At 44.7% G+C, this 23,613-nt stretch overlaps 1 protein-coding gene across 3 annotated transcripts in view; it reads left to right on the top strand.

The window, feature by feature from the left end:
- The window catches only part of LOC126272537 (adenylate kinase isoenzyme 1), a 99,120-nt gene extending 76,464 nt beyond the window's left edge, over positions 1 to 22,656 (top strand). For all 3 annotated transcript variants that reach the window (XM_049975456.1, XM_049975454.1, XM_049975455.1), the window contains 2 exons: positions 7,795 to 7,980; positions 22,021 to 22,656. In XM_049975456.1, coding sequence (XP_049831413.1) covers positions 7,795 to 7,980; positions 22,021 to 22,098 — 264 coding nt within the window. In that variant the 3' untranslated portion in view covers positions 22,099 to 22,656. The remainder of the gene's footprint in view (positions 1 to 7,794; positions 7,981 to 22,020) is intronic.
- Positions 22,657 to 23,613: the final 957 nt, after the last annotated feature.

The raw sequence follows: 23,613 nt of genomic DNA on the forward strand, positions 1-23,613 counted from the left end.
TTCTGAAGCATATAGAGATATGTCTTCCTGGAACATTGTTCTCGGCAAAGATAAATGGATCATACACCTATTCCTGTGAAACTGCACAAATCACATTATATTTTGGAGCGTCCCTCTCATGTTGTACAACTTCATCTGGTTGTTCCATATCCCGTATTCTCATGTTATGACGGTTCAGCTTTCCATTTAAATTGAATGTTGCCTTGCCACTAAAAACTAAGCGTGGACGAAACCTGTCATCCTCCATCTTGCCAATAATGAAATTACAGGACTCCACACGTTGTTGTTTGTTACCTTCACGAAGAGCTTGCAGTAGCTGGTTTTGTATGGTTTCATGTGTAAACGTCGACGCATCACATGGCAGACGTACATCGGGGTAGTTGAGCTCTCGAGCTGCGAATGGATTTTTGCGGACTCCTTGTGAAACTATGGCGAATGTGTTCGACGTCTGTGTCAGACACACGAAGACGGTCCGACGATTTGCCTTTACACAAACAATCTGTTTCTCTGAATTGTTCATGCCATCGTCTGATACTCTGTTCTGTAGGAGGGTCCACACTAAGTTTGCTCTTTCTAACAGTACGTTACTCACGCACACAACAGCTATCGGATGATTATTTTTGATACACACTGTATGTTACTAACTTACACAGTGCCTTATTTACCAATTATACTTGGTGTAAAATGTAAAATTGTGGCAGGAGATGGTTGGTTAGTTGTTTTGGGGAAGAAGACCAGACAGCGAGGTCATCGGTCTCACCGGATTAGGGAAGGACGGGGAAGGAAGTCGGCCGTGCCCTTTGGAAGGAACCATCCCGGCATTTGCCTGGAGCGATTTAGGGAAATCACGGAAAACCTAAATCAGGATGGCCGGACACGGGATTGAACCGTCGTCCTCCCGAATGCGAGTTCAGTGTCTAACCACTGAGCCACCTCGCTCGGTTGTGGCAGGAGAAGAACCCCCTACCACCGAAAGTAGAAACTGACATGAGGGGGCTTGCTTGTACGCAACTACTACACAGCATTATCGCACGGCTAAAAATGTTTAGATAGATTACAGCAATAATAATGGAAACACAGGTTATCAACGGCGTACTATAATTTAACGAAATTATTCATTAAGTATGAAGGAAATGTATGACAATGTAGTTAACTGTTCACCTGCAATGGTATCTATGAACACTGATCTAGTCCTGAATCCAGTGAACGATGTGTAAGAGAGCGTCCAGCTGGATTCTTCTTGGCGGCGACTAGATGGTTCTGATACTACCCAGATAACTGTTGAGTAGAGCCAGGCCTCTGCTTATATCCATTTAGGGTGGTTGAATGTTTAATTGGGAAATATTTGTTTTGTGTGCGCCCTCTGTGACGTCTGACCGTAACTATGTTGCGTCTCTCAAGAGGCTGACCATATTCGTGACGCCCTCTCTGTATGGCTATGTTTCGTCTCTTCTGAGGGACTCAGTATACATAAAAATGTTAATGTTATGACTAAGTGCAAATGTGGGTATTCAGCACGTTGTCTTTAGAGAAAAGAAAGCGCGTCGTATCTTTCAATTAGTGACGGTACTAGACTCGCTTTCATTCAATGGAAGCACTCTGAATGTAAATAATATGCAGGGAACTCTTTCATATTTTCGATAATAATTTCCACAACTTTTAAAAGTTTGTTTTCGATAGGCACTGGGAAACAGTTTTCATCAGGATCCGTCGGACAGATCATTGAAGATTTATACATTTAAGAATTTATCATGTATTTCAGCCTCAAATCACATAAATGGCATTGTTACCGATTTCCACTACTTTATGAGTCATCGACAGACACAGTAACTCATCAAAGTACAACTAATGATTACTTGATAATAAGTGCAAGTCGATAATGATGCCATTTATTTCACCTGAAGCTGAAATGCAGTGGGTGTCAAAAATCGTGGAGCACACAGAAGAGGAGGACGAAACGAGATGAAACTTCACAGGTATAAGATATTGTCTCAGTGATTACGACATCGAGTAAAATTACCAAGAACGTCACAGGGTAGCTGTACTTAAAAGTGTGACGTTTCACCTTCTTTGGCCAGGATGAATGCACTGATTCGTTTTTACCCTCTCCTGAGACAAGCTGCCCCAAATCTGTTGTACTGGTCCTTGACATCCTAGAGACTGGCACAGGGACGGAGTTGAGGTTGGAGTTGGTGGGTGGTGCTAGTCTTCAACCAATGGTGCAGAATGACGCAGGAAGTTGCAGTGACTCCATTGCTTGTTCTCGGATGGCAGGGCAGATTCAAAGGGGTTATTACTGTGTGCTCGGTACACAATATGGCGATCCTCCCCTGTGTTGGTCAAAGGTGGTCGACCGGAACCTTGCTCTCACGTTCCCTTGTTGTCCAACATCGGCCCAATGTCACAGTCTAATGCCACGCAGATTTGGGTATTGCACGATTCGACCAGCCGTTAAAATGAAGACCCATAATGACGCCCCTCTCCAACTGCTGATAACCTTATCTCATACGATTATGCGGCATCTCCGCGTCCTTCACAGTGATCACTCTGTGCCTAACGCTGCTGACGCCCTTTATATCACCTAACAGGCCTGGTAACAACACCAAACGTGGACAACAATTAACAGGCTGTTAGCCATTCTATCTGCCTCAGAGAATTGCAACTCTAATCACCACCATATCCACTGATGGTGGGTGTGTGGTACGAAGTTATATTGACATCCGATCGTGTCTTCTGGATTGATTCACTGTTTTTGTCAGGCAGTTCGTACGATAAAAAAATCATTGTAATGTCTAGTCTGTGTAAATTTACGTGTTACGCTGATGTCAAGGAGCGGAGTGGTAGGGGTGTTGGCCACACTGCAGTACGATTCTTATGAAAACAGGAATACTTTTCGTACTAAGTGTCCAATGAACTCAAATGTACACTTCAGGTCCCCGATGCCTGTGTCCTATTCGTACATAGTACCCTCCTCTGAACTACTCACGTCTGTGTAAATATAACGTAACATTTACGATACAAATGTGTTCATTTCTTAATCCTTTATGTCTGTATCGTGTTTGTGGCCATGAAATCAGAATGTGTTAAAATAGTTCGAAACTGTGTTTCATCCGTACATGGGCAGCCGTTGCATGGCACAGAATACATAAATTTCGGGTAAGCACGTTTTACACTTACGTCCCACACACGCATGTCGTGCCACATATGACTGGCCTCCCGATAACCGTGTACCGGTGCCGACTTCACCGACGCCACATACGTGTGAAACGACCTCGGACGCATGTGCGTTCCTACTGAACTACGTAAGTTAGCTTGTCCATACTCAGCTGTGTCCGCGAAGCGCTCTCACAGGGGTACGGTTGCCCCCGTGCAACGTGCATACACAAGCGGCCAGCCACATCGCTCAGCTCTGCTACCCGCACTTAGTGCCCTCCACAGCTGCTCAGCGTTGCCCTTGCGGCTCACGGTGACCGCAGGCAACCATCCGAGTAGCTCTCGTGCCCACCCGTGGTTTCCATGATCGACTAGAAGTGATACTGCGAAATCGATTAACGAAAACAAGATTTAAAAAACCCATGTTAACTTAATATAAGAAAATGTAAGAGACATGTCAGATAGAACAGACACCACATATACTGGGTAGTCCATTGATACTGACGGGGCCAAATATCTCACGAAATAAGAATCAAACGAAAAAACTACAAAGAACGAAACTCGTCTAGCTTGAAGGGGGAAACCAGATAGCGCTATGGTTGGCCAGCTAGAAGGCGCTGCCATAGGTCAAACGTATATCAACTGCGTTTTTTTCTTAAATAGGAGTCCCCATTTTTTATTATATATTCGTGTAGTACGTTAAGAAATATGAATGTTTTAGTTGGACCACTTTTTTCGCTTTGTGATAGATGGCGCTGTAATAGTCACAAAAGTATAAGTACGTGGTATCACGTAACATTCCGCCAGTGCGGACGGTATTTGCTTCGTGATACATTACCCGTGTTTAAAAGGAACATTTACCAATTGCGGATAAGATCGATACCGTGTTGATGTATGGCTATTGCGATCAAAATGTTCAACGGGCGTGTGCTATATATGCTGCTCGGTAACCTCGACGACATCATCCAAGTGTCCGGACCGCTCGCCGGATAGTTACGTTATTTTAGGAAACAGGAAGTGTTCAGCCACATGTGAAACGACAACCACGACCTGTAACAAATGATGGTGTCCAAGTAGGCGTTTTAGCTGCTGTCGCGGCTAATCCGCACATCAGTAGCAGACAAATTGCACGAGAATCGGGAATCTCAAAAACATCAGTGTTGAGAATGCTACATCAACATCGATTGCACCCGTACCATATTTCTACGCACCAGGAATTGCATGGCGACGACTTTGAACGTCGTGTACAGCTCTGCCACTGGGCACAAGAGAACTTACGGGACGATGACTGATTTTTGCACGTGTTCTATTTAGCGACGAAGCGTCATTCACCAACAACGGTAACGTAAAACGGCATAATATCCACTACTGGGCAACGGAAAATCCACGATGGCTGCGACAAGTGGAACATCAGCGACCTTGGCGGATTAATGTATGGTGCGGCATTATGGGAGGAAGGATAATTGGCCTCCATTTTATCGATGGCAATCTAAATGGTGTAATGTGTGCTGATTTCCTACGTAATGTTCTACCGATGTTACTACAAGATGTTTGACTGCATGACAGAATGGTAATGCATTGCCAACATGATAGATCTCCGGCACATTGCTGTCGTGCGGTTGAAGCGGTATTGAATAGCATATTTCATGACAGGTGGGTTGGTCGTCGAAGCACCATACCATGGCGCGCACGTTCACCGGATCTGACGTCGCAGGATTTCTTTCTGCGGGGAAAGTTGAAGGATATTTGCTATTGTGATCCATCGACAACGCCTGACAAGCGTCAGCGCATTATCGATGCATGTGCGAACAACACGGAAGGTGAACTACTCGCTGTTGAGAGGAATGTCGTTACACATATTGCCAAATGCAATGAGGTTGACGGACATCATTTTGACCATTTATTGAGTTAATGTGGTATCAACAGGTAATCACGCTGTAACAGCATGCGTTCTCAGAAATGATAAGTTCACAAAGGTACATGTATCACATTGGAACAACCTAAATAAAATGTTCAAAGTACCTACGTTCTGTATTTTAATTTAAAAAAACCTTCCTGTTACCAACTGTCCGTCTAAAACTGTGAGCCATATGTTTGTGACTATGACAGCGCCATCTATCACAAAGCGAAAAAGTGCTCCAACTAAAACATTCATATTGCTTTACGCACTACACCAATATGTAATAAAAAATGGGGGTTCCTATTTTTAAAAAAACGAAGTTGATATCCGTTTGACCTATGGCAGCGCCATCTAGCGGGCCAACCGTAGCTCCATCAGGTTTCCTCCTTCAAGCTAGACAAGTTTAGTTGTTTGTAGTTTTTTCGTTTGACGCTTATATCGTGAGATATTTGGCCAGGTCACGATCATTGGACTACTCTGTATATAATTAAGGCAAAGACGACCAATGATCTCTTCAGTGCGAATGCACAAACCAAGTTCGAACTCTTACGGGAATCAGTGAATTGCCGCAAGTAATGACGGTAATGGGCAAGCGGCACTACATAAGTAGTGTGTGGATAAGCTGAGAATTTGGGTCTAACGGGAGGCGTACTAGGGTAGTCCGTGGATTTGTGACTGCCATTGTGTCCGGGTGACGCAGTGGTCACAGCAGTTTCCTAGTAAGCAGACGGCTCGGGTTCGAATACCGATCTGGTACAAATTTTCAAATTTCCCCATTGTGTTATAACAATGCCCACTAGCAGACGATATCGGTAATTCATTGTGTCTTCTAATCTACCTTGTCCATACCATGCTATTCTACCGCGGCACAGTGTCCATGGTTACGTATCTGTTTATGTTCACATGTATGTTTCTGAAGGAATAATTCAGAATCCATTCGTTTACAATTTTTCTTGTTGCTTTCTTCAATAACTATTTACTTGAGTTTTTATCAAGTTTCATTTGCTTTCAGCACATAGATGTCACCCGGAAAACTGATGTTTCTAAAAGGATTTACAATTTTAAAATTTCGTATAGATTTATTCATACCGCTTACAGACCTGGCTTTTGTGTCATTTTTTCGTATTGTACATCAAGTTTTCTAGCTTGTAGCTGATTGTGTTGAATGCGACTACATTGTTTATGTGGCAAAATCTCATTTGAAGTCGATTTATTACGAAAATCGCTGTAACGTGTCAGGCATGTTGTTCGACTGCGGCATAGACTCTTGCTCTGAGATCTGGTAGCCAAACCGGCAGGGATGGTACAAACACGGTATGCTTGATGAATGCTGATAGGAAAAAAAAATCTAAGAGGTGACAGGTCTTGCCTACGCGGGGCCATGGAATCAGCGTAACTCATTCAGTCCATTTACATGGAAAGCGGTTGCTGAGGAATTCCCGAACGTCGACGAGGTTGTGCGTGAGCGCGTCATTTTGTATGATGTTTACGATATGTTCTTGGATAACGTTCTCAGTCAGCGAAATAAAAAAGTTCTCCAGTTTCATCTTGGTAAAAGAAAGGACCTTAAATTTCTCCTTGGTCATTACGCAAAGGCGTTAACTTTTGGGCTGTCACGACCATGTTCCAAGGTTCTTCGTGGATTTTTACCTTCTATATCCCAAAGTCGTATTTATTAGCTTACCATTTAAGTGAAAAGTCGACCCATTTCTGAAGCTAATGTTTCCAATAAAATCTTCTTTACTCAAAAACGTGTGTGAAATATTATGGGACTTAACTGTTAAGGTCATCAGTCCCTAAGCTTACACACTACTTAACCTAAATTACCCTAAGGACAAACACACACACATGCCCGAAGGAGAACTCGAACCTCCGCCGGGACCAGCCGCACAGTCCATGACTGCAGAGCCTAAGACCGCTCGGCTAATCCCGCAGGGCTCTTACTCAATCGAGGTAACACTTCCACGCAAAAGTAACCATTTCAATGTCTTTCACTTCTTGCACCGTTGTTAATTTGTTCGCTTTGAGATGACAACGTCTTCTTAACACACATTGGTCATATGTGGGACACCATCTTGCTAGAAGCGCGCCGCGTCGATTCTTTGACAGTTAACAAAGCTTTGCCCTTCTTCCCCTAAGACGTTGTCGAACTCACGCACACCTCAGGATTTTTTTTTACTGAGCACGCATTGTCAATAAAACGCTTATGTCACTCATAAATAGTATGCCTACCTGGAGGATCCTTACCGTAATCGGTACGAAAATTATGCTGTATAATCGTCGGAGACTGGTTCATCAAACCAAAACACTCAGCGAGCTTCCCCTGGGTCACTGAAGGTAGCCATCTTTACTACGACTGTCGCTAGAGCTTGTTATTCGCGACTAGTATATTGTGTGAGTCAAAAGTTGATCTGCTTTCTTACAAATTACGCTGCAACTGTCGCCTTCGCTTGCAGTGGTAAGATTCGGTACTAGTGTACTACAAAACTACGCCTAATCTAGATCTGCAAGTCTCATGAATAGATTTGTAAGAATTTTCAAAATTATGAAGTGCTTTAATAAACACCGCCTCTTGACACACTGATGACTTGTTTATTTCTGCACTAACTAGAGCAGGTTGTTAAAATAAATAAGTTCGCATGTCTCAGCCCCCTGGAATATGCCAATAAACAAATGCGCATGCATCACACTGTTGGCCATTAGCAGGAACAACGAATGACCGCGTGTCACGATGTGTGCAGATCAGCCCCTGCACGCTGGTGCTGAACTTCGACGCGAGCCCCGAGACGATGACGAAGCGGCTGCTGCACCGCGCCCAGACGTCGGGTCGCGTCGACGACAACGAGGAGACCATCAAGAAGCGCCTGCAGACGTTCCTCACGCACAGCAAGCCCGTCGTCGAACACTACGCCGACAAGTGCCGGACGGTGAGTGAACCCAGGGGTGGTGGCACCAGTTACCGCTACCGAATGACGGCGCAAAAATACATGTGTTGAAAGTTATCTGCCCTCAGTAAACACAACCTTCTTCATTTTCCACCCATACATCATCAGTGAGTTTCCTCTATTTTTCTTAACAGCTCCTACAGTTGTTCTTGTAGCTAGCTGTCTGTCATGTGCAGTACATCTGATATTTTGCCACAGTTTGTCGTCTGCAACTAAGTAATGATTTATCTACAGTCTGCATTATCGTCATCAGTTTCCTGCTATTATTTTTTCGCCCCATGTCTCTGGTCCTGCTGTGTGCATGGCCATTGTTTGCGATTTCAAATCTCTTTCTTTCTCGTCTCCTCTTTCCTTTCACGTAGCCTCTGCTTTATAAGCCCATCATGACTTATATAATTTCCTTCTTCTTTTCTATACAGTCCATTGCTCTATATTTTATCTACACCTGTACTCCACAATGCACCTGACGGTGTGCAGCGGAGGGTGGTGCTATCTGATGCCCCTTTCCCCGTTCCATTCGAGAATGGCGCTCCGGAAGAACGATTGTCGATCTATCTCCGTTCAAATGGTTCAAATGGCTCTGAGCACTATGGGACTTAACATCTGAGGTCATCAGTCCCCTAGAACTTAGAACTACTTAAACCTAACTAACCTAAGGACATCACACACATCCATACCCGAGGCAGGATTCGAACCTGCGACCGTAGCAGTTGCGCGGTTCCGGACTGAAGCGCCTAGAACCGCTCGGCCACATCGGCCGGCGATCTATATCCGTATTAGCTCTAATTTCTCGTTTGCGCGTTGTGGTCATCTCACCAGATATATGTGGGAGATGATTAAATGTTTTCCGACTCTTCCTGAAACTAAGCCTCTCGGAATTTCGATTGCAAACCTCTGCGATGCACAACGCCTCTCTTGTAGCGTCTGCCACTAGAGTTTGTTGAGTGTCTCCGTAACGCTCTTGCGCCGTCTGAACGTTCCCGTGACAAAATGCGCTGCTCTTTGTTGGATCTTGTCCATCTCCGCTTTTAATTCAACTTGGGTAGGGTACCATACTTACCAGAAATAGTCAAGAATCGTTGAAATTAATGTATTGTAAGCCACTTGTTTAGCGAAGAATTATTTTGTAAGATTCTATAATCTCAGTCTAGTACCTACTTTTCCTACTATATACACTCCTGGAAATTGAAATAAGAATACCGTGAATTCATTGTCCCAGGAAGGGGAAACTTTATTGACACATTCCTGGGGTCAGATACATCACATGATCACACTGACAGAACCACAGGCACATAGACACAGGCAACAGAGCATGCACAATGTCGGCACTAGTACAGTGTATATCCACCTTTCGCAGCAATGCAGGCTGCTATTCTCCCATGGAGACGATCGTAGAGATGCTGGATGTAGTCCTGTGGAACGGCTTGCCATGCCATTTCCACCTGGCGCCTCAGTTGGACCAGCGTTCGTGCTGGACGTGTAGACCGCGTGAGACGACGCTTCATCCAGTCCCAAACATGCTCAATGGGGGACAGATCCGGAGATCTTGCTGGCCAGGGTAGTTGACTTACACCTTCTAGAGCACGTTGGGTGGCACGGGATACATGCGGACGTGCATTGTCCTGTTGGAACAGCAAGTTCCCTTGCCGGTCTAGGAATGGTAGAACGATGGGTTCGATGACGGTTTGGATGTACCGTGCACTATTCAGTGTCTCCTCGACGATCACCAGAGGTGTACGGCCAGTGTAGGAGATCGCTCCCCACACCGTGATGCCGGGTGTTGGCCCTGTGTGCCTCGGTCGTATGCAGTCCTGATTGTGGCGCTCACCTGCACGGCACCAAACACGCATACGACCATCATTGGCACCAAGGCAGAAGCGACTCTCATCGCTGAAGACGACACGTCTCCATTCGTCCCTCCATTCACGCCTGTCGCGACACCACTGCAGGCGGGCTGCACGATGTTGGGGCGTGAGCGGAAGACGGCCTAACGGTGTGCGGGACCGTAGCCCAGCTTCATGGAGATGATTGCGAATGGTCCTCGCCGATACCCCAGGAGCAACAGTGTCCCTAATTTGCTGGGAAGTGGCGGTGCGGTCCCCTACGGCACTGCGTAGGATCCTACGGTCTTGGCGTGCATCTGTGCGTCGCTGCGGTCCGGTCACAGGTCGACGGGCACGTGCACCTTCCGCCGACCACTGGCGACAACATCGATGTACTGCGGAGACCTCACGCCCCACGTGTTGAGCAATTCGGCGGATCGTCCACCCGGCCTCCCGCATGCCCACTATACACCCTCACTCAAAGTCCGTCAACTGCACATACGGTACACGTCCACGCTGTCGCGGCATGCTACCAGTGTTAAAGACTGCGATGGAGCTCCGTATGCCACGGCAAACTGGCTGACACTGACGGCGGCGGTGCACAAATGCTGCGCAGCTAGCGCCATTCGACGGCCAACACCGCGGTTCCTGGTGTGTCCGCTGTGCCGTGCGTGTGATCATTGCTTGTACAGCCCTCTCGCAGTGTCCGGAGCAAGTATGGTGGGTCTGACACACCGGTGTCAATATGTTCTTTTTTCCATTTCCAGGAGTGTATTTTATGTGATCATCCCACTTAACGTAGCTCCGGATAGTAAGTCCTAACTATGTTACGGTAGTTACTGTTTCCAGAAATTTGTCGCCAACACTGTCAAATGAAGCTGCTGGTGTGGTGGTTAATTTTGCAGCTTGTTGATATTATTTACCGCTACTAAGTAATACTAAATTAGCACAAAACAACCCATATTCCAATAATGTACTTTAGAACCAAATTTTTCATCTACATGTAAAGGAATTTACTATCGAGAAATGCCGCTATAGAACGTGCTATTAAGCTATATGTTTTGTTAAAGTGTTTTGAGCAAAATGACCATAATCCCAAAGCTGTATGCAGGTATATTACTGTGTAGCGTTTTAGTTGTTATTCAGGAGAAAAATAAAGAGACAAAGTTAGAGAAACTTCACTGAAACATGTATGGATGAAAAAAGAAGATAGCTGTTTTTCTCAATGTAGAATCGTTTCAAAACACTTGTTGAAACAAACACGGACACCTAAAGATGAAAATGTCTGTAACTTCTGATGTAGCTCCTGAAGATCCTGCACGATTACCACGAAACGCACGCGCGCGTGCTTGTGTGTGTGTGTGTGTGTGTGTGTGTGTGTGTGTGTGTGTGTGTGTGTGTGTATGTGTATGTGTATGTGTGGACTGTTTGATCAGTGATGAGTAAATGAAGTAATCATCTCCCCAGCAGGTGCCAACGCCCACCGCTCTTTTGTCCAAAAGAAGGAGCGACTCCTCGCGGCATGTTTTAGACATGTGGGCCGGCCGGAGTGGCCGTGCGGTTTTAGGCGCTGCAGTCTGGAACCGCGAGACCGCTACGGTCGCAGGTTCGAATCCTGCCTCGGGCATGGACGTGTGTGATTTCGTTAGGTTAGTTACGTTTAAGTCGTTCTAAGTTCTAGGGGACTTATGGCCTCAGAAGTTGAGTCCCATAGTGCTCAGAGCCATTTGAACCATTTTTTTTTTTATGGACATGTGAGCTTGAGCGTTAGGTGTGCCCTCAACAGCTGGCCACATCCCCTAGACCCCGGATCTAGGTGACGTCAAACTGTGTGCTAAGCGTGGCCAACTGAACTGAAAGCAGGCGTGTTTTGGCGCTGGGCAAGTACCCGTATACCAGCGCAGTGACCGTAATGTTCCCGCCTCAGATGGCACAGCCATGGCGCGCAGTTAGGCGAATGAAAATATCTCTCTGTTCCACCCCCCTTCCTAGGGGACATCTGTTATTTCCGCTAGAAAAGCTACCGGTACATGTATATGCCACAGGGTTGACCGAAGAGTATTTTGGTGGCCCAATACGGGAAATCTCCGAATCCGCTCGACCGAGACATGCTGTTCGTTTTTCAAGCCCATATCTTAATATACGTGTACCTGACAATCTCAAAATGTTAATTACTTAAGTATCTCGTTTTCAAACGATCGCTAACGAAAATTAATTCTTCCTCTTCTTTGGTCGCTCTGCACTTTCCTCTGTCCCGTGTGTTTTCCTTAATCTAGTGGTACTTAACTTCATCTATTTTTCATCTAATCCAGCATTCAAACCCGTCTTCCTCTCCATATCTTTTCTTCAGTCTTTCCTTCAATGAATCTTCATTCCAAGCAGTTTCTTCTCAGTGTGGCCTATATCTTTCCCATGTTCTTACTATTTGCGCTAATCTTTTTTCAGCTATGTTTTGACTTCTGTGCATTTAAACATCAATTTCCAAAACTACATTCTAAATAGTTTTCTTATTTCTTTTCGACTGTCAGATTTTTACTGTTACGTAATGATGCACACCATGTAAAACATCTTGCGAATCAATTCCTTAGTTCTACTGGATGTCTTATTGCTGACACAGACCTTTTATCTTTCCAAAAGCATTTTTACCCATAGATTTCAATACCGTAATTTCTCGACATTACGTTCACTTTCCTTCGCCAAACTTTTTAAGTACCTGAAAAATTTTATCTGTTAAACAATAATAAAGGTTTCAAAACGAAACAAATTCCCCTAGGACAGTGCTCGTGGTCGAAGTTATCCGAGCACGTACTTGCAAAGACTTCAGCTACATTTCAGCTACGCGTGTTGTAGTGCATTTATTCTCAGACTGCCGATGTAGCAACGCCGAATTTATTTTCAACCGGTTATGTGGAGCAGACAGTCTTGTTATTGTTGGGAATGTAATTTTGTATCTTGCATCATGCTTCAGTAAATGTCCTGGGTCACATTTAGTAGTTACTTATCGATTCAGCATCAGTAGATTGTATCTCGGCCCCAATGTCCTTTTTTTAAATTATTGATCATTAAGTGTAATGGAAGAACAATCACCTCACCGTGGGGTGGAACGGCTTCGGTTGGTCGACGTGCGTTTACTGCTACTTGTAAGACAAGAAAACTGCACCGATAGGACGGAAATTATTAGATATCACTGTACGACTTGCAGCTTTCTCTTTAATGGCCAACTTATCAATCTGTCTATATAATTTAAGAAAAACCATTTCACATCTACATTTACACTCCGCAAGCCGCCCAACGGTGTGTGGCGGAGGGCACTTTACGTGCCACTGTCAATACCCCCCTTTCCTGTTCCAGTCGCGTATGATTCGCGGAAAGAAGACTGCCGGTGCGCGCTCGAATTTCTCTAATTTTACATTCGTGATCTCCACGGGAGGTATAAGTAGGGGGAAGCAATACATTTGATACCTCATCCAGAAACGCACTCTCTCGAAACCTGGACAGCAAGCTACACCGCGATGCAGAGCGCCTCTGCCACTTGCGTTTGCTTAACATCTCCGTAACGCTATCACGCCTACCAAATAGCCCTGTGACGAAACGTGCCGCTCTTCTTTGGATCTTCTCTATCTCCTCCGTCAACCCGACCTGGAACGGATTCCACACTGATGAGCAATACTCAAGTATAGGTCCAACGAGTGTTTTGTTAAGCCACCTCCTTTGTTGTTGGACTACATTTTCTAAGGACTCTCCCAATGAGTCTCAACCTAGTACCCGCCTTACCAACAATTAATTTTATATGATCATTCCACTTCAAATCTTTCCGTACGCATACTCCCAGATATTTTACAGAAGTAACTGCTACCAGTGTTTGTTTCGCTATCATATAATCATACAATAAAGGATCCTTCTTTCTATGTATTCGCAATATATTAAATTTGTCTATCTTAAGGGTCAGTTGCCACTCCCTGCACCAAGTGCCTATCCGCTGCAGATCTTCCTGCATTTCGCTTAAATTTTCTAATGCTGCAACTTCTATCTATACTACATCATCATCTGCAAAAGCCGCATGGAACTTCCGACACTATCTACTAGGTCATTTATATATATTGTGAAAAGAAATGGTCCCACAACACTCCCCTGTGGCACGCCACAGGTTACTTTAACGTCTGTAGACGTCTCTCCATTGAGAACAACATGCTGTGTTCTGTTTGCTAAAAACTCTTTAATCCATCCACACAGCTGGTCTGATATTCCGTAGGCTCTTTTATCAGCCGACAGTGCAGAACTGTATCGCACGCCTTCCGGAAGGCAAGGAAAATGGCATCTACCTGGAAGCCTGTATCTAATATTTTCTGGGTCTCATGAACAAATAAATCGAGTTGGGTCTCACACGATCGCTGTTTTCGGAATTCATGTTGATTCCTACAGAGTAGATTCTGGGTTTGCAGAAATGACACGATACTGGAGCAAAAAACATGTTCTAAAATTCTACAACAGATCGATGTCAGAGATATAGGCCTATAGTTTTGCGCATCTGCTCGACGACCATTCTTGAAAACTGGAACCACCTGTGCTCTTTTCCAATCATTTGGAACCTTGCGTTTACTTTTACCGAAACGAAACAGCAACCCATTTGCGTGCAGCCTACTTAATATAAAATACAAAAGCTACGCAATACAAGCTACTCTACAATATCCTCCTAGTTCAGCACAATAATGCAATAATAATGCAATAATCACTAAGGTTTAAAACTTCAGCTCCAAGGCCCAGTAACACAATTAGTCAGGGCAAAAGTCTTACTAAGCGTAGCACAACAACAACCTTTCACAATTGTATGTTGCTCTTGAGACAACGTTAGTAAATATAATAAATACCCAAGTAAATAAAATTAGCGCCAGAATTAATTAGCGAGGAATGACGCCAGGTCACTCGAAGGCAGAAGGAAAACTTAAATTGGAGAAGCCAAGGCGAAAGGTGGAAGGCGACAGTTCGTACAAAACCCACTTCTCGAGCTTCGACCCGGAGTCACCAACAGCTACCCAGAATTTCAGAGCTCCGGTACCCATAGGTGGAAAGGTAGCGCTTACTCCGAAACACCAACCAGCCAGCTGTAACTTTTAAGAAGCGCACAGAATAGTTCCACAGGGACAATGTAAACAACCACCAAAAGATATTAGTTAATTACTTTAAAATTAATTGGCATAAATGTTAATACGTTTTCGCCACAAGAAGGTCAATGCCTTCAGGATAAATGTTTGCGGTAGCCTAGGCAAACATCATTGTTGCCAGGCGTGCCATGAACGTCTTTCTTCAGGACTCCAAAGATATGGTAATCACATAGGGAGATATGTGGAGTGCATGGCTTCCCAGCGTAGCTTCTGCACCGTAGTACAAACAACCCCGTCAACATGTGAGCGAGCATTATCCTGCAACAGAGTGAAGCCGTCCGTCACATTCCTGGGCGATTGGACTTAATGCCGCGCTTCAATTCCTGCAAAGTGTTCACGTACCACAGTGCGTTTATTGTGGTGTCGTATTCCATTAAGTCAATGAGCAGAAGCCACTTGCAGTTGAAGGAAAGGTCGTCGTGGCTTTCCCGGTGATGGCGTGCCTATTGTGTCGACTACGCTGCAGACGTTTCACTACTTGGTCCCATAGAAACTTATCACAAATAGAAAATACCACAGATTTTCACGGCGAAGCCCTTACACATCCTCCATACAGTCCAGATCTCTTACCGTGCGCCGGCCGCGGTGGTCTCGCGGTTCTAGGCGCGCAGTCCGGAACCGTGAGCCTGCTACGGTCGCAGGTTTGAATCCTGCCTCGGGCATGGATGTGTGTGATGTCCTTAGGTTAGTTAGGTTTAAGTAGTTCTAAGTTCTAGGGGACTGATGACCACAGCAGTTGAGTCCCATAGTGCTCAGAGCCATTTGAACCATCTTCCCGTGCGATTTCCACGTTTTTGGAGCTCTGGAGAAGGAAATTCGCAGCCATCGTTTTGCTACGGATGAAGAGGTGCAAAATTCCGTACTATCATGTTTCTGCACGTAAACACAAACGTTTTTGCATGAAGGCACTGGTCATCCTGTTGCATAGCGGGATAAATGTAGTAACAGTTATGACGATTACTTTTGAAATAACATACAGTTTATTTATTTTTTCACATCTGTCTAGTTTTGATTTGACTGCACCTTATGTAGCGAGTCAGCTTGCTGTCTCTTGCCCCCTGATGTCACACCAGAACGCTAACAGCCAGGCTTTGCAGGTAGTCGCCTCGATGTGTTGCGGTGCAGCGTTCAAACTACCTCTCTCGTCTCTTGTAGACCGTGCGTACACCACCGCAAAAGTGACTCTATTTCGGCTCCTAAGGGATTTTAGTTATGCATAGTCTGTTCCGCGTCCTTCACAGTACAACATTAGGCCCAATGGGTTGTTAAAATAGCTCATCACTGAAGGCTACGAGGAAGTTTCAATGCCCTGATCTGCAGTTGTCACCTTCGAACGAAATTCAGCGCCAATAGTCACCCACAGAACGTTACGAGGACCAGTAAGTAGCCTTGGAGGCCGTTTACCCTTAAAGAAAGGTAGCCTACGTCAGAAGGGACATCTTACTTCCATTTCCTCATTGCGTGTATGCCAACATCAGCCTGACGGGCACCCTGCTTCACGACGATGTCGTTCACGGCCCCACGATTTCTATCATGTGCCGCGATTACACCCCATTATTTGAACCTCCAGTAATTGTGTTCCTACATGCACTGAAGTGTTTGTGTAACGTCGCGTGCGCTTAACGTATAGCTAAAGACTGAGGTCTGCGCAGATAGGCAAAGTAATTTCCGCATCTCCTGATCCAAATCTGGAGCTTTATGCTCACCTGGGAATAATAAAATTTGGTACAGCGCTTCAGCTTTCCTCAGTAGTCGGTGTGTCAGTCTGCTTTGTGGAGGACCCCAGTTCGATTTCGAATACTGCCAGAGATTTTTCCTTGCTAGGAGGGCTGGAGCGCGGTACACTCAGCCTTGCGATGCCAATTGAGGAGGTACTTGAAAGCGAAGTAGCGGCTCCAAGATCAAGAAAGTCGACAACAACCGGGAGAGTGGTATGCAGACCCCACGTCCCTCTACACCGCATCCAATTGCGCCATTGGCAGAGGATGATGCGGTGGTCGGTCGGCCGCGACTGGCCCATGAGGGTCAAAATATGAAGCTTTGAATTTTTTTACATCACTTTCATCATTTTTTGGCAACAAAACCTTGTTGTTCAGCATACTCTCCGTTCAGTGCCACAGTTTTCGGCGACAGTACAGGGATAGCCTGTATGCCCGCATGGTAGTACTCTACTGGTCGACGTCGGAGCCTGCGTCAGGCTACATCAGCAACTTCCCTATCACCAACGTATTGCCTAAATTGGGGTGCATCCTTTGGGCCAAACGTAATTTTTTTGTCTTTTTTTGGAGATGAAATCGCTATAGTCGTTTCTTCTATTTCCTGAGGGTAGCACAGTACATTTCAGAATTGATCGGTGCACCATGAGGGAGGACATCAAATGGGATAACCACTTCAGAGTCCTAGAAGACCGTCGCCATAACCCTAACGGTTGAGAATTCGGCTTTGAACTTTTTCTTCAGAGGAGAGCTGGTAAGGCCGTTATTCTGTTCGAAGTGATGAATGAACCCATTTTTCTTCACCTGTGACGATGTTCGACAAAAACATGTCACAACCAGCCTCGTAATGCGCCAGCAAATCCGCACACACGGTCCATCGTTGCTCTTTGTGGTCTACTATTAGGCGGCGAAGAACCCAGCGAGCGCGCCCCTTTGAGTACCCCAAACTGGTGGGCATGTGTGTCAGCACTACAAACAGAGACGTTCAGCTCTGCAACGGGGTGTTTTACTGTAATCTGTAGATCACCTCGAATGAGAGTGTCCGCACGTTCCAACATCACAGGAGTCACAGCTGTGTACAGTAGGCCGGAACGCGTGAGATCGGACAGATTTGCACGATATCGTTGCGGTTATGACAGACGCCTCGCCCAGCGACTCACAGTGCCCTCGTTCACTGCCAGGTCTCCGTAGACGTTCTGCAAACGCCTATGAATATCTGCGATGCTATGATTTTCCGCCAAAGGAAACTCAGTGACCGCTCTCTGCTTAGAACGTATCTCCGTTACATATGCCATTTTGAAGGCTACGTATAGCGCCGCCACCTATCGTAATTTCAAGAAGCTATGGGGACTGAAGCGGGAACAACAAAGTCAGCATTTTTTCAACCGAAATTGGCCGAGAAGAAAATGTATTACAATATTTTTTGAACGCCCCTCGCACTTTCCAGAGAAAGCAACGAGAAATAATTTTTTAAATAGAACGTTATTTTCTCTGTCACATAGTTTTATTTAAAACAAGTGTATACGAGTCAGTTATAATCAAAGCTATCAGTTTTAGTTAGGGAGATAGAAACGTTAGGAGTTTTTGGGATGAATTCAGAATACTCTACATAACTCACTGTATTTAGATGAATGTTCTGGTGGGGGGATTTTCATTTAATAGAACGCCCATTTTAATGAATGTACAGTTCAGTGGGCCTTCCAAACGACCTATCAGCATCCGCGTACCTGCACGACGGTATGCTGATAACCACTATAAAGTGGCGTTGGTGGCCGAAACTGGTCATGATATCAGAAAATAAAATAGCGACAGGTGCTGTAATTTGTTTTCAGTTATTTATTACAGTTGCGAATACACTGAACCACCATGCTGGTCTGCAGCTCGTGGTCGTCCGGTAGCGTTCTCGCTTCCCGCGCCCGGGTACCCGGATTCGATTCCCGGCGGGGTCAGGGATTTTCTCTGCCTCGTGATGACTGGGTGTTTAAGTAGTTTTAAGTACTAGAGGACTGATGACCATAGATGTTAAGTCCCATAGTGCTCAGAGCCATTTGAGCCATTTGAACCACCATGCTGGATAAGAAAAAAAGGCAGACACATTGTTCAGTCGGCCATACAGCCACGTCACGCGTCTTGAATCAGGAAATGGGCTTGTTCCCAGGAAAACAAGTATCCACACGCACAGCCTAACCAAGTGTAGAGCAGCACGCATTGTCAGCACAAGTACCATTGTTACGGCTTCCATTAACGCGGCAAAAGAGAGACACACAATGGAAATCGTACACCCAAATGTCTTTTCTGGAGACTAGAAATCTACTCTGTAGGAATCAGCATAGGTTTCGAAAAAGACGATCGTGTGAAACCCAGCTCGCGCTATTCGTCCACGAGACTCAGAGGGCCTTAGACACGGGTTCACAGGTAGATGCCGTGTTTCTTGACTTCCGCAAGGCGTTTGACACAGTTCCCCATAGTCGTTTAATGAACAAAGTAAGAGCATACGGACTATCAGATCAATTGTGTGATTGGATTGAGGAGTTCCTAGATAACAGAACGCAGCACGTCATTCTCAATGGAGAGAAGTCTTCCGAAGTAAGAGTGATTTCAGGTGTGCCGCAGGGGAGTGTCATAGGACCGTTGCTATTCACAATATACATAAATGACCTGGTGGATGACATCGGAAGTTCACTGAGGCTTTTTGCAGATGATGCTGTGGTGTATCGAGAGGTTGCAACAATGGAAAATTGTACTGAAATGCAGGAGGATCTGCAGCGAATTGACGCATGGTGCACGGAATGGCAATTGAATCTCAATGTAGCGAAGTGTAATGTGATGCGAATACATAGAAAGATAGGTCCCTTATCATTTAGCTACAAAATAGCAGGTCAGCAACTGGAAGCAGTTAATTCCATAAATTATCTGGGAGTACGCATTAGGAGTGATTTAAAATGGAATGATCATATAAAGTTGATCGTCGGTAAAGCAGATGCCAGACTGAGATTCATTGGAAGAATCCTAAGGAAATGCAATCCGACAACAAAGGAAGTAGGTTACAGTACGCTTGTTCGCCCAATGCTTGAATACTGCTCAGCAGTGTGGGATCCGCACCAGGTAGGGTTGATAGAAGAGATAGAGAAGATCCAACGGAGAGCAGCGCGCTTCGTTACAGGATCATTTAGTAATTGCGAAAGCGTTACGGAGATGATAGATAAACTCCAGTGGAAGACTCTGCAGGAGAGACGCTCAGTAGCTCGGTACGGGCTTTTGTTGAAGTTTCGAGAACATACCTTCACCGAAGAGTCAAGCAGTATATTGCTCCCTCCTACGTATATCTCGCGAAGAGACCATGAGGATAAAATCAGAGAGATTAGAGCCCACACAGAAGCATACCGACAATCCTTCTTTCCACGTACAATACGAGACTGGAATAGAAGGGAGAACCGATAGAGGTACTCAGGGTACCCTCCGCCACACACCGTCAGGTGGCTTGCGGAGTACGGATGTAGATGTAGATGTAGATGTAGATGTAGACCACTGGACACAGGAACAGAATCACGTCCTCATTTCGAACGCGTCCCAGGACTGCGTACAGCATTGAGCTGGATATTTCTGCTTGACATGGCTCCGAGGAGATTGCTTTCCTCAATATCGTACGGGGCCCAGAACATGGCGTGATGGTATAAGGCGCCGCTGCGTTCACCTCTGGTTCACAGGAGCTGTAATTTGGACAGTAGTTACATTTCTGACGTGTTAAGGCTGATGCCTCCGAGGTCTTCGTTATGTTATCTTTGAAAAAGTACTACATGTTGTCCATGCTGTCCTGCCCCAGCTCGATACAATGTGTTGACCTTGACCCCAATCAGAGAATTGTCCACCTATTGAAAACATTTGGCATCCTTGTCGAGTGACGCACGCGCCACCACGCGCCCTCCACTACGCTATGACTGATGAACTCTGTTACGGAGATGACGTTGCTTGCAGGGCTTCGAAGCGCACGAGAGAGACAAGCCGTGGCGCATCACGAGGGTAGTAGACCTGAGCTCGCTCGCCCTCTCAGCTCAACAGACGTACTGTGTTTCCACAACTGTTAACTCGTAATTGGGCATTCATGTACAAACGAGAATAGCATCTTCTCCTGGAACGCTCTGTTATGGAGTCTTGCTGTTTAGTAGTCAATAGCCCTTGTACTAAATTATTACAACTGTAATGCGTACAATAAAATTAAAATTATACCAAAATGATTATCTGTTACATGGGGCGCTACTCCTTGTATGAAATAAGAACTGTTAAGCAGAAGAAACTTGATGGCACAAACAAGCCGTTATGCCTCTTATGTCAAGCACAGATCTTTAATTACAGCTTACTCCAAAGTATGGCTAAATGGCTCTGAGCACTATGAGACTTAACTTCTGAGGTCACCAGTCCCCTAGAGCTTAGAACTACTTAAATCTAACTAACCTAAGGACATCACACACATCCATGCCCGAGGCAGGATTCGAACCTGCTACCGTAGCGGTCGAGCGGTTCCAGACCAAGCGCCTAGAACCGTTCGGCCACTCTGGCCGACTTACTCCAGAGTAATGTGTTTCGTCTTAGAACTAGTAATCAGTAAAACTCCATAATGGCGCATTGCAGTAGAAGATGTAATTCTCATTTGTACATAAATGCACAATTACGAAGCGTAGAAACGCAGTTCGTTTGCTGACAAGAGCTAGCGAGTGAGCTTAAGTCTACCCTACTGACGTACACGCCGCAGCCTGTCTTCTTCGTGGACCTCAGCTGGACTTGGAATGATCGATGTCTGATATGCAAGACTTTTCCACTCAATGTTCGCCAGGTGGGAGTCATTGTTTCTGTCAAAAGGTACCAGCTGTGTGAACTAAATTTCGCACCCTCTATACGACCAAAACATACACAAATTTAATCATGCAGTCTTCCTATTATATTATAAGCGCACATTAATTGAAATTTCATCGTCGTTTTATCCTTACTGGTGTTTCAATTTCAATGTCCGAAGTGTACTTGATACGTGTATACAAACAATATATTGTTTTCCCTCTTCTCCGTACAGTATCCATTTCAGTTACATTCAAGACTTCACTAGAATACAAACTTCTCAGGTTTCCAGCCGTTTCATAACCTCACCATTTCAGCACGGTACCTCCGTAGCTTCAGTGGATGCTGCAGTAGATCTATTGCAAGTTTAAGTTCGTGAGCAGAAACTGTACCTTTTTTCAGTGGGAGACCGGCATAAAATACTAGTTGTGCCCACGGGTTGACAGGTGATTCTGAAGCTCTGATATGTCTTTCTCGATGCTCTTGTTTCAGATCAGTGCTGAAAATGACCCGGACGTGATCTTCAACGAGGTTCAGCTGTGCTTGGACAAGGTGGTGGCCAGCGCGTAGACCGTCGCTCTCCACGGAAGTTCTCACTGTTTCTTCTTTACAAAGCAACATCGTCACTAACATCCAGCAACAACGTAGAAACTTACATTGCCTTCGTTGTGCCGAAGACGGATCATATATCCTTTCACGCAGAAAAAATGTCCATTGCTGATCTGTTGCATGACTTATATCGGCACAAAGCTTACGGTGCAAATGTAGGACCTTACTGTGTAAGTTGAGGCGTTCTGCTACATCGAAGACTGTTTGATTTTCACAACTAGTGTAAGCATGCATCAGTATGACTGTAGTTTTGGGTAAATTTCCCATGTACCAGCACGCTACAGGAGGAGAAGCTAGTTAAATTCTGCTGCAGATTCTGCCACGGCACTGTAATGCATAATGGCAGTGATTATTATACGACACCGCCAGTACCATTAACACGAACTTTGTTGCTTCTCTACAACCAATCACATTGACTTGTTACTCCATTAGCAATAAAATCATTACAGATCTCACTTCCATTCACAACATGTTCCTTGCTCTACTGTACATTCGCCAATAAAGAATGAGGGACATACATTTGTTTGTTTTATTTAACTATAATTCTCTCTGTTCCTATAAAACTCGATTTATTTTCCGACTAATTAACTGCAGTGCTAGTCAATAAAACAATTTCTGTTCTCCTTATTTGTTTCCCTCGTACTAGGTAAGTTTCTCTTCTCATGCGTTACAGCATACACTGATATTTTAATGCTGATAAATTGAGGTGTTTATTGCGCAATAAATCTGCTCCAATCAACGGAGCTCCATTGAAGGGCACTACCTACGTACTCAAAAATATTAATAAGCATTTCAACGCCATCAAAGAATCGTTAGAAATACATGAGATTCATTTAAGTCTGTTGCTATCGAACAATGCTACATATTTAATGACTATATCGGATACACGATGAAAAGAAATTATATGCAACAGACGAAATAATTCTACGTAAAACTGTTAGTAGAGGAATTAGATGGCAAGACTAATTGGAAGCATCCGTGACCAGTTCGTCTGGAGATGGGAAGAGACGATGGGAGAAATGGTAGATGTGTAAGATGTTGATATGCAAAAGAAGTCATCAATACTGGATAGATAATGACGCTGCTGGAAGATGAGACAAAAAGGAAATATAAGAATATGCTAACCAAAATATTGATCTGTTCACAGATTTTTCTATACAATTTAGTATCAATTTTATTACATTATGATTTTTAGAATTCCCTGATGCAAACAAATAAAAAGATTTTGCTCAAAATAGACTCCATAAACAGTAGTTACGAATTATATTGTTAGCAAGTCGTTTCTGTTTCTTACTGAAACCTAAATGAGTAACACCAATAAGTCATGACGCATACAGGGTAATTAAGTGTTAAAGGAATGATGTGGTTATAACAGCAGTTTAGGAGAAAACTAAATGGAAATCAATGGCTTGTCACACCTTTGTTTTTTCCTCAATCGATGAAAACCAAAACTAAATATTGGTTTCCTGTAACCTT

This window comes from Schistocerca gregaria, chromosome 5 (assembly GCF_023897955.1).
Source record: "Schistocerca gregaria isolate iqSchGreg1 chromosome 5, iqSchGreg1.2, whole genome shotgun sequence".
NCBI classification, from domain to species: Eukaryota; Metazoa; Arthropoda; class Insecta; order Orthoptera; family Acrididae; genus Schistocerca; species Schistocerca gregaria.